General features: G+C 33.6%; 1 protein-coding gene across 8 annotated transcripts; it reads left to right on the top strand.

The window, feature by feature from the left end:
- The first annotated feature begins 5627 nt into the window (after positions 1 to 5627).
- On the top strand, positions 5628 to 9682 carry LOC107417161 (histidine biosynthesis bifunctional protein hisIE, chloroplastic). 8 transcript variants are annotated; one of them, XM_048472722.2, is made up of 7 exons: positions 5628 to 5821; positions 5939 to 5987; positions 6284 to 6431; positions 8232 to 8477; positions 8586 to 8681; positions 8787 to 8938; positions 9077 to 9682. In XM_048472722.2, the coding sequence occupies exons 3-7, from the start codon at positions 6297 to 6299 to the stop codon at positions 9279 to 9281; spliced, it is 834 nt and encodes a 277-aa protein (XP_048328679.1). In that variant the 5' UTR covers positions 5628 to 5821; positions 5939 to 5987; positions 6284 to 6296; the 3' UTR covers positions 9282 to 9682. The 8 variants fall into 8 exon arrangements, with proteins under 8 accessions (XP_048328679.1, XP_048328680.1, XP_015902040.3 ...); XM_048472723.2 differs by having other exon boundaries at positions 5939 to 6005; XM_016046554.4 differs by having other exon boundaries at positions 5939 to 6116.
- Positions 9683 to 17760: the final 8078 nt, after the last annotated feature.

The raw sequence follows: 17760 nt of genomic DNA, 5'->3' as shown, positions 1-17760 counted from the left end.
TCACTTTGACCATAAATTTGACCTCCTATGCTGAATTTATGAGCTTCCCAATAACCAGACTTAACAGAATAAACATCCCTTGAATTATACCTCCAAGCAAAATGGTCTTGTTTTCCAAAACCATCAGCAGGTATAGTCTACATGACAGCTGCTTCATTAGCAAAGAACATTGTCCGAACAAGATTCATATTCCATGCACCAGACTCTGTTAGAAGACAATTAACATTAGCATTGTCATCAAGAATTCTAGGAGATAATATCCTAGAAGAGCTTAAAGTTGGCAACCACGGATCTTTATATATTTGGATTGAATGTCCATCTCCTACATGCTAAATGCCACCACTCTCCAGTACACTTCGACCCCGTACAAGACTTCTCCAAGAGTGAGAAGGGTGACGACCTACCCTAGCATCCCAAAAAGAACAAGTTGGAAAACATTTTGCCTTCAACACCTTTTTCAATAATGAATTTAGGAATCGAATATCTCTCCAACACTGTTTGGCCAAGAAAGCACGATTAAATTCTTCTAGGGACCGAAAACCTAAACTCCCTATAGCTTTAGGTTGCATGAGTCTCAACCAACTAATCCAGGGAATGCCTTTTTTACCACTATAAGAACCTCACCAAAATTGAGTTATTAAGCTTGTTAAATCCTAAACCAACCTTCTTGGCAACTTAAAATAACTCATGGTGTAACTTGGAATAGCTTGGGCAACAGCTTTAATAAGGACTTCCTTTCCTCCATGAGATAATAACTTACCATTCCAATCTTCCACTTTCCTCCAACCACGTGCTTTAATGGACTGGAAGAGTTCTATTTTTTTTTTTTTTTTGCCGTCCAATAAAAGATGGTAAACCTAAATATTTGTCCTGGCTAGTAACATCTTGGATGCAGACATACTGATACACAAAACTTCATAACTCTTGGGATGTATCAGGACTAAAAATGACAACTGTTTTTTGCATGTTAACCTTCTAGCCTAATGCTCGTTGATAATGGTGTAGAATGTCTAAAATTTGTTCACAATTTGCCTTAGAAACTTGAGTAAACAGGATGGTATCATCAGCAAAGAATAAATGCTATGTTGGTGGAGAAGAAGGAGTTAGCGACATGCTTGTGAGTTGACTAGATGTAACCGAAATGCGCAAAAGACTAAAGAGACCCTTTAAACAGAATCAAAATAAGTAAGGGGATAAAGTATCACCTTTCTGTAATCCATGCGATGGTTTGAAAAAGCCACATTGGTTACCATTTATCAATAACGAATATGAGACTTTTGTTACACACCTCATAACCAAGTTAATCCAAGGGTTATGAATCCCATTTCTTGCATAATCCATCTCAAAAAACACCACTCAACACGATCGTATGCTTTACTCATATCCAGCTTAAGAGCCATGAAATCATTAAAGGTTGTCTTTGTCGTGTGAATCATATGTATGTGTTTGTAAGTGATAAGTACATTACCGGTGATCTGATAGCCTGCTATGAATGGACTTTGCTTCTCCAATATAAGAACAGGAGGAAAACCTTTTACTGATTGATAATAGTCTTGGAGATAATTTTGTAAAGCACATTACATAAGCTTATTGGCAAAAAGTCTAACACTTGAGATGGTTGAAAAAAAGGCAATAAGAGTATGATTAATATTACCCATCCCTTCCCCATCATTCAGGATTCACAAACATATATTAGTTATACGTTCTCCAATAGAAGGCCAAAAATGTTGAAAGAATAATGCAGGAAGGCCATCAACCCCAGGTGCCTTCAAAGGATGCATTTGAAATAAGTTGGTTTTAATCTCCTTTGCATTAAATGGCTGACATAACGTTGAATTCATTAATGCCGTGACTCGTTGTTGAATGCCAAAACTGAGTTCAGGGATAAGCTCTATTCCTTCTGAAGAAAACAGGGACCAAAAATAATCCAAAAAAATATTGCTAATGCCTGGTTGACAAGTAATCCACCTCCCATTTGAATATGTTATTCCTTTAATAGTATTCCTTTGACGTCGTTGACTAGCATAGGAATGAACGTATCTAGTATTTTGGTCTCTTTCCCTTAACTAGGACATTCGAGAATGTTGTTTCCATCTAGACTCCTCCCTCTTCAGTAAGTTATTGAATTTCTGTTCCAATTGATGAATCCTTGCAATATTAGCTAATGAGGAGGTTTAGAATAAAAAGTAGATAAAGATTGATTACATTGCTCTAATCATAATTTGATGGAACAGAACTTAAACTTATTTCATCTCCTCAATCTGTGAGCACATCGTTTGAAAACCCTTTTTATGTTATCCATGTTAACATTCCCAGGAGCCATGGAATTCCATTCATCCTCTATTATCTCTCCACATTCTATCTCCCCTAACCAAACAGATTCAAAATGGAATCGTTGACCTTGACACATAGTTTGATGATGAGAACCATCCAAATTCAAGCAAATGGCCTGGTGGTCCGAAACCGAATTCGAAAAATGAGAAACCATAGCATTAGAAAATAGGAGGAGCACTTCAACAATTGCAAAGCTTCGGTCAATATGTTCTTTAATGTTGGCATCATCGCCTCTGCCATTTGACCAAGTATATTTGTAACCACCAAAAGGAATAGCCTGTGAATAATAACTATCAAGCACAGACTTGAACCGATCTATGTTGCAGCCTAAACATGTTCGACCATCGATCTTGTCTATAGGGTTCAAAATTTCGTTAAAGTCCCCAATTAAAAACCATGGAAAAGTAGAAACAGCTTTCAATTTTTCCAATAATTGCCATGAGAAGTGTCATAAATTAGCATCTGGATTGCCGTAGAAACCAATGTGTTGAAACAAACCATTCGAAGTGTGAGAGATGATTAAATCTACGTGACTAGCAGGAAAAGATGTAGCTGTAACATAATATTTGTTCTCCAGAAAAGAGCTTACCCACCACTCAAGCCAACACGATCCACCCTAAAGCATCCTTCCATATTGCATTTGATACGGAACCACTCCAAGTGACGAGTGAGAAGTTTTGTTTCCATAATGAAAATAATATCAAGGACAGTAGTTTTGAGCATCTGAACAAACGCTCTGAATATTTGAGGATTCCCCAAGCCTTAGTCATTCCAACTTAAGATTTTCATGATTCGTGGCAGGGCTGAACAGCAGTCCCCGGCCACTTAAGAAGATCCTCCATCTTCTTGTTTAAAAGAAAATCCTCATTTGCGTTTTAATTGTTTTGACTAAAAAGAACTAGAAAAACTAGGCCTCTTAACACCTAAGATCGCTTTCGTCTATGCTAACCCCTGCTGAGAATTGTTACACGATCGAGTCTTACGTATAGGGTCGGTAACCATGTGAGATTAGTAGCAGGGGAAAGAGTTGGCTCTCCTCTATCCAGATGCACTTCCCTATTCATATTATCATTATTATGCAACGTGGCTTCATCCAAAGACTCCACCTCATTCCAATTATCCACATAACTAGCTGGGGCCACGAGAGGCAGTTGCACATCATCACATGTGTAACCATTTTCTTTATTCTCCAAACTCTTAATTGTCTCAACCGATAACTGTTTCACAGGCAAGTCAATGACAGTTATCGACGGAGACACCATCTTTGCCGTGGATGCATGTTTGGACTTTAAAGGGACAAAAGAACGTGAAGAAACTTCATTAGATGCATCAGTAACTAGAACATTTTTCTTTTGGAAATTCTTTCCTCCCGTACGCAAGTTGATGGAGTGATTGGCACATAACCATGCACCATATTGTTCATCCAGGCCAACATCTTCTGCCATACAATCTTTCTATGTGTGGCCCAAGAAACCACAACAAAAATAGAAATCGGGCAACATTTCATATTGAAATTCCACCCACACATGCTCCTGAACATTAAAAGCCAATTTCATACCTCGAAGTAAAGGTCGTTTCATATTGAAATTCCACCCACACATGCTCTTGAACATTAAAAGCCAATTTCATACCTCGAAGTAAAGGTCATTGAATATTTAGCCATACACGTACATGCATAAATTTTCCCATACATAAGCCATCCTCATCAGAATCAACCATTATGCAGTCACCCAATTGTTCACCAAGTGCATCACCAATTGATTTTGTCATGAAGTTCAATGGAATGTTATGAATTTGTACCCAAAAGAGAGCCTTATTAATGGAAACTTAACGAGGTATGATAGTTCCTGAAACTTCCTTAGTTAAAACTACTGCTCGTTCAAAATGCCATGGTGCCCCATTCATCACATGCTCCTTGTCCCTTATACTGACAAAATTGTAGAGGAAAGTATTATCATTTAAATCCTTAAACTGAATAGAGCAAAAGTTTCACAATAGAGAATGCATCATGTCAATAAAAGCACGTTTGTTAAAACGTGATTTTGTGAGAACTTGAACAAGGAGATGGTGTTAAAATTTGTCCACATTCAGATAATGGTCATTGTTTATGATTAAAGCATCACTTTCATCAGATGTTAAATGTAAACGTTTTTGAAAACTAGTAGTAACTTCATCCATCATCAATTAAACTAATAAAAGGAGACGATTAAAAATGTAGAAAGAAAATAACAAAAACTCCTCCAAAAGAAAAAGAATATGAAACCTCATGCATAGAAAAGCATGAGAAAGAAAACTCTCACACAGAAAGAAAAACTCCTAAGCAGAGAGACTATTTTGGTATTAACTAAGATTAGGAATGACAATTTGCCCCACACATCTCGAAAACCATGGTGCACAGCCTCTAAAGGGACGGTTTTTCCTCGAAAAATCGAGGCCATAGGGTGAGCTTGGGATAAATCCTTAAGGTCCGAATCGGAAGTGGGGATTAAAAAACCTAACCCGAATCTGGCCCGCATATATTTACTTATTTTTTTCTTTAATATTTTATGTACTTGAACTATTGTATTTTTTAAGGATGTGTTTTATTATAATTGTAAATTTGAATCTTGATGTATTTTATTATATTTTTATTGCATTTTACTCACTTTATTATATTTTATTTATAAAAAAAAGTTTTATTATATAAATTTCTCAAAAAAAATTATATCAATTATAAAAAAAAATAAAAGGAAAAAACGGCCCCGCCTCGTCCCCGATTGGGAAATCCTCGTCCCCCTTCCACCTTTAAAGAAACTGGAAAAACCACGGGAATGGAATAGAAAATTTTCTGCAGGGATGAGAATGAGATTTTAAAAATCGATCCCATCCAATTCTGTTGACATTCCTAACTAAGATTGACATATTACAACTCAAAGTTTTGATTATAAAAACATTATTTACATACAAAAAGTGATTCAACAATTTTATTTACTAAGTTTATATTTATAAAAAAAAATAAAAAAATAATTTGGCCCCAAGGATCATTTTTTTTTTCACTCCGCTCCTATTTACAAATATACAAATAATAAAGATGTAAAATTAATAGTCATATTACGGTTAAGGTTATATAAGGTATCTAATGTTTATAGGATGTAATTTTGACATCAAAACTACTTAAAGCGACATTTAATACTCATGATATAAATAATATAACTGTACAACCTAAGTTATGATTGATTTTCGTACCAAACCTTTTGTGTTTTTTTTTTTTTTATTGTTTTTATGATTTCAAGTTTGTACCAAACCTTAAGGCTATAAATGAAATTTCATCACTCCAAAATAAAACCTTTGGGTTCAAAACTGCAACCCTAGAAGCATCAGAATAAGATTAGCACGCCACGACGAACTCATCGACGCCGTCGGCTTCTTGGCTGGTCTTGTCTCCTTGTGCCGCCGAGGCACAATCTCTGGTTTAGTGTTGGTGCAACAACAACACCAATAACAACGGGTATACACTCGCCGGCGCCTCCCTCTCTCTCAAATTTTCGCCGTCCGTAATCTCTCACTCTTCTATCTCACTTTTTTTTTTTTTTTTTAATTTTCATTTTATTTTTTCTCATCTCAGGGTGTCTGTCTGACTCTGAGTGGTCTCCTACCTCGCAGAGGCAACAATGGCGAGTTGAAACTTGAAAGTTCTCTTTCAGCTTACTCGCCCTCGTTGTTTTTTTTTTTTTTTTTTTTTTTTTTGTCTTTCTCCATCGGCTAGCTTCTTTAATCTCTTTATGTATTCGTCAGAAAATCTGGTATATATATATATATATATTTGTTTCCAATATATGAAGTTTGAAGTTGAAAATGATGAGAAGTGATTGGTGATATTTGTTGAAAGTGTGTACATTTTGAATAGTTTACTTCTGATTGTTTTCTAGGATAATGTTTTCATTGACTATGCAAACAATATAACTTACAGGTTTGCAACTTCAATGGCGGTTTCATTTCTTCACTGTCAGCAGCCTGTGAGACCGGTTTCTAGATCTTGTGTTTCTTTTTCAAGGCGTGAGTATGGGGAAAATAACCGTAAGAGAAGTACTTTTGTTGTCTTTGCTTCTACTGACAAGGTAAACATTAGCACTTATATTCAACGATCCAATCTGCTTCAACTGATTTTGTTTAGCAATCAATGGGAATGAATTTTATTTTTCCCCTAATATATATCTTCTTTAAAATTCAACATTCGATATCCATGAAATTAATGCTTAACGAATATGTAAATTATTATTCGCATGATGTTATCAACTAGTGCATTTCTTTAGTAACATACTCAGCTTATGTATAATTTTTGCAGCCAAAATGTTTTCAGAGGCCTGCAGTTACAGTAAAAATAATCTCAATTGTAATTGCGAAATAAAAATTTAGGTAAAGTTGATGAATCTCTGTGGAGTAGTTTCTATGGATTAACTATTGGTGCAAGTTCAGGAGTTTGTCATGGACTTTTAGCCGATGTCATTGTGATGCCACCGACTTATGGGTTGAGGGTGAAGATCTGTGGTTATTTCTTGTGTTTATAAATGAAATAATTAGGATAATGATACCTATTTAGAAGTGATAATGCATTTTTTCATTCTGTGGCAAAGCAGAAGATGTAGAATGAAAATTGATGGATGATTTTGCTATTTCTTAGATAAGTATCTCTGGAGATGTCGACTGTTGCCCGTTAATTTCATAGGAATTATTATTTGAGCTACTTATGCACTCTAGTTCTCCTGATGCCAACACATCTAATTTACAACTGTGTTTGTGTGAATATGAATTTTGGAAGCAATTATGTGTTTATCTTATATCCTTTTTGTTATTTATACTTATTCTCTTTAACCCTTTTCAATGTTTGAGTCACTAATGAAATTACAATCTCCCTGCTTATCTTGATACCCAGTTTTTCTTGTTACATAGTTGTACTTTTTTCTTTTAGTAAGTCAACCCTCCTGCACCCTTGAAATAACATATTCACTGTGATGCCTTAGTAATCTAATCTAGTTCAGCTAAGCTTCATATGTTTGCTCTCAGTCTGTTTTGTCAAAATGCACCCTTGCAGAAGCAACGTTTCTTTAAGCATTCATTTTATGGTTTTTAGTTTTATTTTTGCTTGTAAATGTGCTCTTTTAATCAGAGCCTGATTCATCCAGACATTAAAGTCGAGTGTCTACCAATGCCTTTATGGTAGAGATTGTTACTTGTCTGGGAAACAAAATATAGAGAAGGAAATCTCATGAATGGGTTTCCGATTGGTCTGATATGTGTCTCGACATTACAACCCTCCTTTAATTTTACTCCAAATAGAAAAAAGAAATGCAAAAATGGACAGTTTGTGTGTTTATTCAACTAATGGGTATCAAGCTTGTATTTTGTGTCCAAAGGCATGATCATAAATATTTTGATCCATGCCTGGTAAATTGACATATGTATCTAGGCAATAGGCATGCATCCAATTATGTCATCGCATATTTGCATTTCATTTTTTTTTTATTTTTAAATATATTTGTCTAAGTGAAAACATGGATTAAATATTTTTCTTAAATATCAGCTGCCAACCATTGATAAAACAGTAGAGGGATCGTCACGTTTCTCAATGTCATCTCTAACTCCTGCCCTGAGTTAAGTGGAAGTAGTACCTTAGTAGAAATTAACATATTTAAGATGACGGAAACGCTTACCTTCATATTGCTATAAGTTTTTATAAGATTATGTTTTATGTCTGTCTGAAACTGTCTATTTGCCTGTTTAAGTTTAGACTGTGATTATGGAAGTTTGGCTCCCTATATCACATAATCTTGTGTGTTCTTTTTTTGTCTCTTCATTCTTGATTCTCTTTCTCAGAATGGAATTATCCATATGAATAAATCATATCAACAATATTTCAGGTTCAAGGACTTATAGAAAGTATAAAATGGGATGATAAAGGATTAGCAGTGGCGGTAGCTCAAAATGTTGACACTGGAGCCATATTAATGCAAGGGTTTGTGAACAGGGATGCATTGGTTGCCACCCTTTCCTCTCGAAAGGCGACATTTTACAGCAGGTCACGGTCAAAATTGTGGACAAAGGGAGAGACCTCAAATAATTTCATTAATGTTTTTGACATCTTCCTTGATTGTGATCGAGACTCAGTAAGTTTGTTGATATTTACTCGAAAATAATCTATTTGTTGCATTTTACACTCTATAATCGACTAATTAGGAAATCTCATATGCAAAAATCAACTGAACATTTGTCAGATAATATACCTGGGAAAGCCTGATGGACCTACCTGTCATACTGGGTCAGAAACTTGCTATTTCACATCAGTTTTTGATTTGTTAGAACATTCAGAGGTTTGCTCTTGTAATCATTTAATAAGTTTGCATGTGTTGATTGTGATTACTCTTGCAAAATTTTCACATCTTCTTGAGTATTTTATATTGTATAATTTGTTGCAGTCAGGAAGGAATAAATTAGCGTTGACCTCATTGTACTCACTGGAGTCTACAATAGCCCAGCGCAAAGCAGAAGTAGAAGCATCACAGGATGGAAAACCGTCATGGACTAAAAAGTTATTACGAAATAGTAACTTGCTGTGCTCAAAAATCAAGTATTAATTTAGCAAGCAAACAACACTTTTCATCTTTTTATTTATTAGTATTATTATTATTGCAAAGAAAGTAATTGACATTTTAGTATTGGAGTAGTATGCCCATTTCCTCTGTGTATGAGTTATTCCTCTTTTCAGGGAAGAGGCAGATGAATTATGCCGAACACTGGAGGAGGAGGAGGATAAGGCACGTGCTGCCTCGGAGATGGCAGATGTGCTTTATCATTCCATGGTTCTTCTCGCTCTTAAAGGTGTAAAAATGGAAGATGTCTTCCAAGTTCTTCGAAAAAGATTCTCTCAGTCAGGAATAGACGAAAAAAAAAATCGCCCAGCACAAGTTTAGGTGGGCAGTTGTTGATAATGTAAATGGGGTGGGGAATATCCGAGTATTGTGTCCCCTGACCCCTACTTCTACCTCTTAAGTGTTTAACCGACCCACCTCGAGTTATAGAAATCAGGGGTTCCCTTAGCTCCCCCGTTTGGTACATACTAACCGAACTTAAAACCACCCGGACAAGAAAATTTTTTCCTTTTTCTATTGGTACCTGTACGAGCTGGAATGAGTTGGATCCTCATGACTATTGTACCCATCAAACTAGAATCTTACCAAGGTGGATTTTTTTTTTTTTTCTTTCCCCCCGGTTCTTTTGTTAAGTATCCATTTCCTATTATGTCAGAACTTTTATTTTTTGTCTGTAAATATGTGTGATTTAATGAGAATATTTTAGCATTTGGTTCATGAAATGAATGAAATCTATTAATTAACAGAAAATTTATGGGAAACACACGATATTATTTGGTAGAAATATTAATTCGAATGGATTGTAATATTTCTAGACTGAATAATTGGTTCATTTCTTGAACCAAAGTCGTCCTAAATTTCTATCTTGATAGTTTTATTCGAACAATAAAAAAAAATATATCATTTAATGACGGGATCCATCTTAGAACTTTTTAGGAATTCTGGACGGTCCTGCATGGAAAGTTTCACTGAATAATTTTTAAAGCAAAGTTGAATGGAATTTGGAATTTTACCCGACCAACGAAAAATCAACATAATGGCTTAATATACATAGATGAAATTACAATAGCATGCAAGTTACTGAATATAGTTAACAAATACAAGTCATATTGCATACATTTGGTCATTATTGTGTCTATTTTACTTTGGAATGTTCTAAGACTAAATATAAATATAAGTTATAAAATGATATGAATGAGTCTAGATAAAAGTAAGGATAAATAGAAAAAGAAAAGATAAATACATCTATTGCTGTGGAAAATAAGTAACAAGTGATTTGAGAGATACATTGTTCGCTAATTGCTTTGTCTTAGGAGAATAAATTTAAAAACAATTAAAGGTGAGATAAAGATAATTTAACAAGTGATATAGTACAATTATAAAATAATATTTTTATTTTTGTAAACTTTATCTTTCAAGCCCTCATATTCCATTGTTTTGAAAATTTTTACTTCTAAAATAATTTTACAAAATCTAACTTGTACCCCCAAATTAATATAATAAAACGGACAGCTCGTAATTAAAAAATTTAAAATATTATTAACCAATTGAAACATAAATTTAATGCAAAACAATAAACAATATAATTGTGTTCATATAAATAATCATGAAAAAACAGTAAAATTATCAATATATGTATATCAGAAATAAAAATATACAATATACCATATCATATATTTAGTGTTGTCAGGCATTGCATACAAAGAAACTATCATTATAACCCTTTTAACATCCTAAAGACATCATGACCAACCTATTATCTTATAGTTATGAGAAAGTGATACATAATTTAATCATCACTTCAAGAGAATGACGTAAAACTCAATAATCATTATCTCATATCCCCGATTACACATAGAATAATAAAACTTGTGCATGACTAATAACATAGAATATAATTATTGGTATCATATATTACACCTTTTAAAAGCAATAATACAATATTCATAAATAATCTTTCTAAATCATATTTTTTTTCCCTTTTTCCCAGACAAATAAGGTACCATAAATCGAAATTAATATTCAAACCCAATCATTATTTAAATACAAATGATCATTTCATGCCAAAACATAAAACTAATAGTGAAATATATATTATCATAAATTATTTTTAAGCACTTTAAAATATCAGTCACTTAAACACGCATAAAAATGTATAATTTTTAATTCAATTTATCAAAATTAATTATTTTCCAAAAGGATTAAAACATCAACTCAAATATTAAGATATTTAAATATGATGATTCACAAGTTAAAGATGAACTTTTTAGAATTTAAAACCATTTAAAGTCTTGTCAAAAGTTACATGAAATGATAATACATATATATATATATATATATATATGTAAAAGCCAATGTTCATATATGCATAAACTAATCAATTAAATCAAGCCATATGTATAAAATATTCAAACTATATATAAATTGTACTGATATGCCCAAAACCATTCAAAAATATATCATTTATAGATATTGTTGATGATCAAACTTGTTCCTCCATAAGGTTGCTTTCAAGCGTAATACAGGTGCCTGTAATGTAATAAAATATTTATCAAGCTCCAAAAATTAAACTAGAGACACTGATGTATACCAAATATCTTAAAATAATTTATACATCTACAAAATTATAAAATTATGAAAATTGGACATTGAATGGTCTAGTTATATTGAGAACCCTTACGATCTTATATCCAAAATTGAACATTTTCATTAGAAGGCCAATTTTATAAATTCAAACCTTCTAATGGGTCCTACAAATATTTAACAATATAATTAGAACATTAATTTGATCCTAGATTGTTCGAATACAAAGGTTAAGGGAAGCTTAACCGATGACATGCTAAGTGGATTGAGTTCATTGAGACTTTTCCTTATGTCATCCGCTATAAGAAAGGTGATTATTTTGATTTGAGGGCAAATCCTTTTAAGGAGGAGGGGAATGATGAGAATCTGCTCATATCCATACAATTGACAACCTGCTAGGGTGCTGATCCTGTACAGTTGAAGATTGGACCAATCACTAGAACTCAAGCCAAGAGATTTAAGGAAAACCTGGCTGGATTCATACAAGGAATTATCAACTCTCAAGAGGGCTTGTCAATACCTAAAGATTCAAAGCCTGTTTTAAGCATCTAAGTGGTGGAGGTCGATATGGACCCGGGTAGCTGTTTTAGTGCAAATATGGACTCCAGGCAACAAGGAATGGGTTCAACACTTCTTGAACTCAATTTACATCACTAAGAGGTTATGAAATTAAGTCAAGATAGAAGAAAAATCAACCAAAGAAGCCATTTGTGCATGGAAGGGATTCTTGGCCAAATTTACTGTATTTGTTGCTACTTTGCTGTATTTTGGTGATTAAGCGTTTTCTCTTTGTTCCAATCAAGGAAAATATATGGAAATCATTATTAATCCTATTTGGCATCCTACATGGCATATGGGAGCTGATTTAGAGCCTTTACAAGCTAGAAATTGGTCAAAAATAGCTTAGTGGTCAACCTAGTCAACTAGTTTCCTAATTTGAATTTGTCTTTTTGTTTTAGAAACTACCTTTTATTTTGGTTTTGTTTATTTATTTTATGGACAAATTACTTTATGAGATTTAGACTTTTATTATTTTGATTGTAAATTAAATAATTTATTTTTCAAAATTAAAGGATTAATCAATACAAATTAGATTAGGAAAGGGTATGAAATTATGCAATTTTCTAATTTGATTCTATGTTCGCCGAAACTTCCTAATCCTTTTAGGGTTTTATTTTGTTCTTTCAAAGCCTATTTAAAGGCTTATTTTCAATAAGAAATCAGCTTACATATTATTCAGGAAATTATTTGTGAGAAAAAATTTTCTTTGTTCTCTTTGAACACCTAAAACACCATTTGAGAGTGAGTGTTTTAGTTTAATTTATGAATAGGACATCCATCACCTATTGTGGCGTCTTCATCATATACCAAGGTTTCTAGTCATAGGTTGATTAGGAGTTGAGTTGACCACAATAACTTGAGCTTAATTTTTCGATTTGGGCTAATATAATACAGGTTTAGGAGCAAATCAACCTAGGTTCGTATCATTTACTCTTATATGCACCAAAAAAATGGGAGAGCTAAAGAAAACATAGACATATTGTAGAAGTCAGTCTATGTTTTTTGGCTTAAGATAATATGCCTTTGGTTTAATGGTGCGAAGCATCAAGTTCTATGGATATATGATTAACATGCTACCTGCTTTTCAATTACTATTTGATAAGGTTCTTGATTATGAGTTTTTAAATGTGTTTGATAGTGCTTGGTATCCATTTTTTAGGCCCTAAGTTAAACATAAATTCCATAAATTCCAATTTCATATAGAAAAGTGTGTTTATATAGCGTACAACATAGATCATAAGGGTTATAAATGCATGAATGCACATGGGAAATTTTACACTGCTCGAAGTATTAATTTCAAGGAAAGAGTGTTTCCTTTCCCTTTAGGTTTTTTACATCGTAGTTCTAAACAACAAGACAAAACTCAAATTTCATATTGTTCTAGTGCTCCTTTAGTGTTGCTTAAATCCAATTTGAATAACAATGTTTCTCACTTTGAAAGTGGCTATGAATCAAGAGTATAAAGCTCTTATCATGAATGTGACATGGCTTTTGGTGCCTTACAGTAGTGGTATGAATTTAGTTGGGTAGAAATGGGTTTTTAAAGTGAGATATAATGCAATTGGAACTGCACAATCATATAAGGCAAGACTTGTTGGCAAAGGATTTCATCAACATCCAAGCTTCGATTTTAATAGGAATTTTATTCTCATTATTAAGCCAACAACTATAAGATTAGTCCTTAGTCTTGTTGTTGCTCATGGTTGAGAAGTGAAACAATTGAACATTAACAATGCATTCTTTGATAAAGATTTGCAAAAGGTTTTTTTATATTTCATAACATCAAGGTTATGTGAACAAACAGTTTCCAACACACATATGTAGACTTCACAATGCTTTGTATAACTTGAAACAAGCTCCAAAGGCTTGGTAGAATAATTGGAGTTTGGTAGAGTAAGTTGAAAGGTGCTTTTCTTGAAAAAGGATTTACCAATACTATATTAGATTCTTCAATGTTTGTTTTGAAAACAAAATCTACATATGCACTTCGTTTAGTACATGTACAGTTAAGTCTTGGGGTTCCTTCTTAAAAGGTTAACTTTATGAGAGAGTAATCCAACTCTCTTATATAGCTTTTAAGATATCCATGTCTGGCCAATGTGGGATTTATGTTGGCCAACGTGGAACTTATGTTTGCATACTCTATAATATGCATCTCATTAACAAGGGTGTAGCATATCGAACCCATTTGCAGTAGGTAATAAGTTGACCATCTCACTTTAATATTTTTGCATGAATATATTTTTCTCCTAGTATTTAGATCTTGTTTGTGTGCCAACTGTGTTTATTGTTTGCTAGATTGTCTTTCCTTGTTCCTTACTTTTAATACTTCGGTATTGTTTGCATATCTGCATATGTGTTCCAAGAACATTATATTTGGTGTTATTGCATAATTGTTACCTAGATTTGTTGCGTAATTTCTTATGTGACTGCATATTAATATATCCATATAGTATGCTTTTAACATTTGTGGAAAAACATGCATTTGGATGTAACTTAGATATTGTATATTAGTGTTTTGGTGTTCAGCCGATGTTGTCCATTACTAAACATTCTGACAAGTTCCAACCTATACATTTATATAGTTACCTGCAAGTCCAAACTAATTTGTAGCATACGTTCTTAGATGGCCAACTTTTATTTATCAATTCTACTTGCTTACTAATTTCCATTAACCATTAGCCACACAGTTGTCCCTTTGTTATCTATTTTCTTTGCTTCTGTAACTTCTATGCATAACTTCTCATGTTCTTCATGCAGTAGCGGGTATGTAACCTTTATGAAGCATAAAGTGTAAAATGCCTTAAGCTTTAGTCTAGTTAGTTGCTACCACCACTGATATCTTACTAATTGTTTATGTTACCATTAAGAATATAGATATGAATAAAAGTTGGATGCACCTAAGAAACAGAACACTTCCTGAATATATTAATGGAGTTAACCATTTTTTGGATTTCGTAAGACATCATGTTGGCGATGGGACTAAAACTAAATGTCCTTATTATAATTGCAACAATTTTGTCTTTCTTTCACTAGATCATGTACGTGACCATTTGGTCATCCATGGTATTGTAAGGTCCTATGACCCATGGATAGATGTCCATGACCAGTGCATTTGAGGACACAACCTTGAATGGGAGTCATGCACTATACAAGGCTTATGCCGATGTGGTGATCGATGGGACCTGGATATGTTCCTATGTCTACATATTAAGGATTTGTACAATGATTGGGCTAGTTCTTCCACATCCCACTATGCTCCTGGAGAGTTTTCATTTGAGTGAACAACTCCCTATATTTTCCAATGACCCTCGATTGTGGTGCTTGGATTAGCAAGCAACAATTTTAATCCATTTGATAACATTAGGACATCTTATAGAATGTGGCCATTCATTCTAGTCCCCTACAATATACTATCTTGGCTATGTATGAAACATCAATTTTTTATGTTATCTTTGCTACTCCCGAGTCCTAAGGCTACTATATTGATGTATATCTTCAACCTTTAGTTCATGAATTGAAAGAATGTGGCAGGTTGGTGTACAAACATATGATGCATCGATGGATGGACTCTTCCAATTGCATGCTTCCATTTTATGGACAATTAATGACTTTCCAACTTATGCTAATCTGTTTGGATGGTTAACCAAGGACAAACTTGCATGTCTTGCCTATAACATAGACTCCTCCTCCCCTTCACTAAAATATGGGAAGAAAACTTACTACATAGGACATCGATGATTCTTACCTTTAAGTTATACATGGCGGAATTGCAATTGGTTTGGCGAAAAGGATCATAGATTGCCTTCAAAGATGTTATTAAGATATGATATGCTTTAGCAATTACAGAATTTTATGCAACCAACCTTTGGTTAGGCATATGGTAGAGGGAAAAAAAGAAAGAGTGCAGATAAAGCAAATAATTTGACCAAGAAAAGCATAGTTTTTGAATTACCATATTAATGATATCTCAAAATTCAACATAATTTGGATGTCATGCATATAGAAAAAAATGTGTGTGATAGTTTATGAGAAACCATGATGAACATTGAAGGGAAGACAAAGGATACGTACAATTTTCAGTTAGATTTGGAGCTTATGAATATTCGGCCCGAGCTATGTTCGATACATAAGATGATGCAATTTTTTTGCCTACAACATGTTATATGCTCAATCATTTTGAGAAAACTAGTTTAGGTCAATTTTTAAGCTATGTGAAGCTTCCTGATGGATGGCATCTAATATTTCTAGGTGCATAAGATTGAAAGATAAGAATATTACAGGTTTGAAGAGCCACAATTATCATATCCTTATGTAGTGCTTGCTCCCTATAGCTTTACGTGTATACTTACGTAAAGATGTTGGTAGAGCAATAATTCAATTGTGTATGTTCTTTATGGACTTAGCATCCAAGACATTGAGGATGGATGTGTTAGAACAACTTGATCATAATATTGCCTTAATATTGTGTAGTCTTGAGAAAGTTTTTCCCCTTTCATTTTTTGATGTTATCATACACCTACCAATCCGTCTTGCTCTAGAAGCCATGATTGCAGGGCTTTGTCAATTTCGGTGGATGTATTCCTTTGAAAGGTATGGATATGACTTCACTTTTCTTAATATACATCATTTTTATGCCTACATTACCTTAATTGTTCAAGTGCTGCCACGTTAAATGATGCGAATTCGCCCGAACCCGTAAAACCGACAACCCGCTGGGGTGCCAATCCGTTACGGATGAAGGTGGGACCAATCACTAGAGCACAAGCCAAGAAGTTCAAGGATAACCTTGCTGTGCTTATTCAAAGGATAAATCATAATCAAGAAGGAATGATCATGACCAAAGAACCAAGATCTGTTTTGCTGATACAAACGCTGGAGACTGGTACGGACCCGGGTGACGGTTTTGGTATATTTTTGGAGTTTGGGAAGCATGAAATGGTTCCAATGCTTTATGGGTTCAATAAATATGCCTAATAGGTCATGTAATCAAGTTAAATCAGCCTCAAATGCAATCAAAAAGGGCTTGTACGGACAGCATAAACAATTTGGCCGAATTTGTTGTATTGCTTGCTGACTTTACTGTATTTTACTGTATTAGCCTTTTCTTATTTTTCCAAGCATGGGCAACGTGTGGGACTTCATATTCAGCTTATTTGGCATCCTAGAAAGCATCTAGAAGCTGATTTGGAGCTCAAAGAGGTCAAAGATTAATCAAAGTCAACTTGATCAAAAGGCTAGCATTTTTAGTTTCCTAATTTGTTTTTACTTTTTGTTTTAGGAAACTACCATTACTTTTTAGTTTTTATTTATTTATTTTCTGGAACAATAAGTTTAGGAAAGTTATTATTTTATTATTTTCATTGTAAATTAATTAATTCCTAATTCAAAATAAAGGAATTAATTAATCCAAATTAGATTAGGAAAGGAATGAGAATTTCGGCCACCATAGGAAACTACTTTGTATGGCTGGTTTTCCCTTTGTTTTTAGGGTTTTATTTCGTGGTTTTGTAGCCTATTTAAAGGCTTATTTTTCAATAATAATACACCTTTGATTTGATTAAGAAAATACTTATGAGATTAATTATCTCTTTATTCTTTGAGAACACCTAAAACACCATTAGAGAATTGGTTGTTTTAGCTTGACTTATCAATA

Source organism: Ziziphus jujuba, chromosome 4, assembly GCF_031755915.1.
Source record: "Ziziphus jujuba cultivar Dongzao chromosome 4, ASM3175591v1".
NCBI lineage: Eukaryota > Viridiplantae > Streptophyta > Magnoliopsida > Rosales > Rhamnaceae > Ziziphus > Ziziphus jujuba.
Note: the sequence above shows the minus strand (reverse complement) of the source record. Positions and strands in the feature narration are given on the sequence as shown.

What these genes read in the sequence shown, in the direction of transcription:
- LOC107417161 (XM_048472725.2), top strand. Translation starts at nt 6,297, where the DNA reads ATGGCGGTTTCATTTCTTCACTGTCAGCAGCCTGTGAGACCGGTTTCT. An exon ending in ATTTGTTAGAACATTCAGAG is followed by an intron (nt 8,682 to 8,786) that starts GTTTGCTCTTGT and finishes AATTTGTTGCAG; the next exon opens with TCAGGAAGGAATAAATTAGC. An exon ending in TTGCTGTGCTCAAAAATCAA is followed by an intron (nt 8,939 to 9,076) that starts GTATTAATTTAG and finishes TCCTCTTTTCAG; the next exon opens with GGAAGAGGCAGATGAATTAT.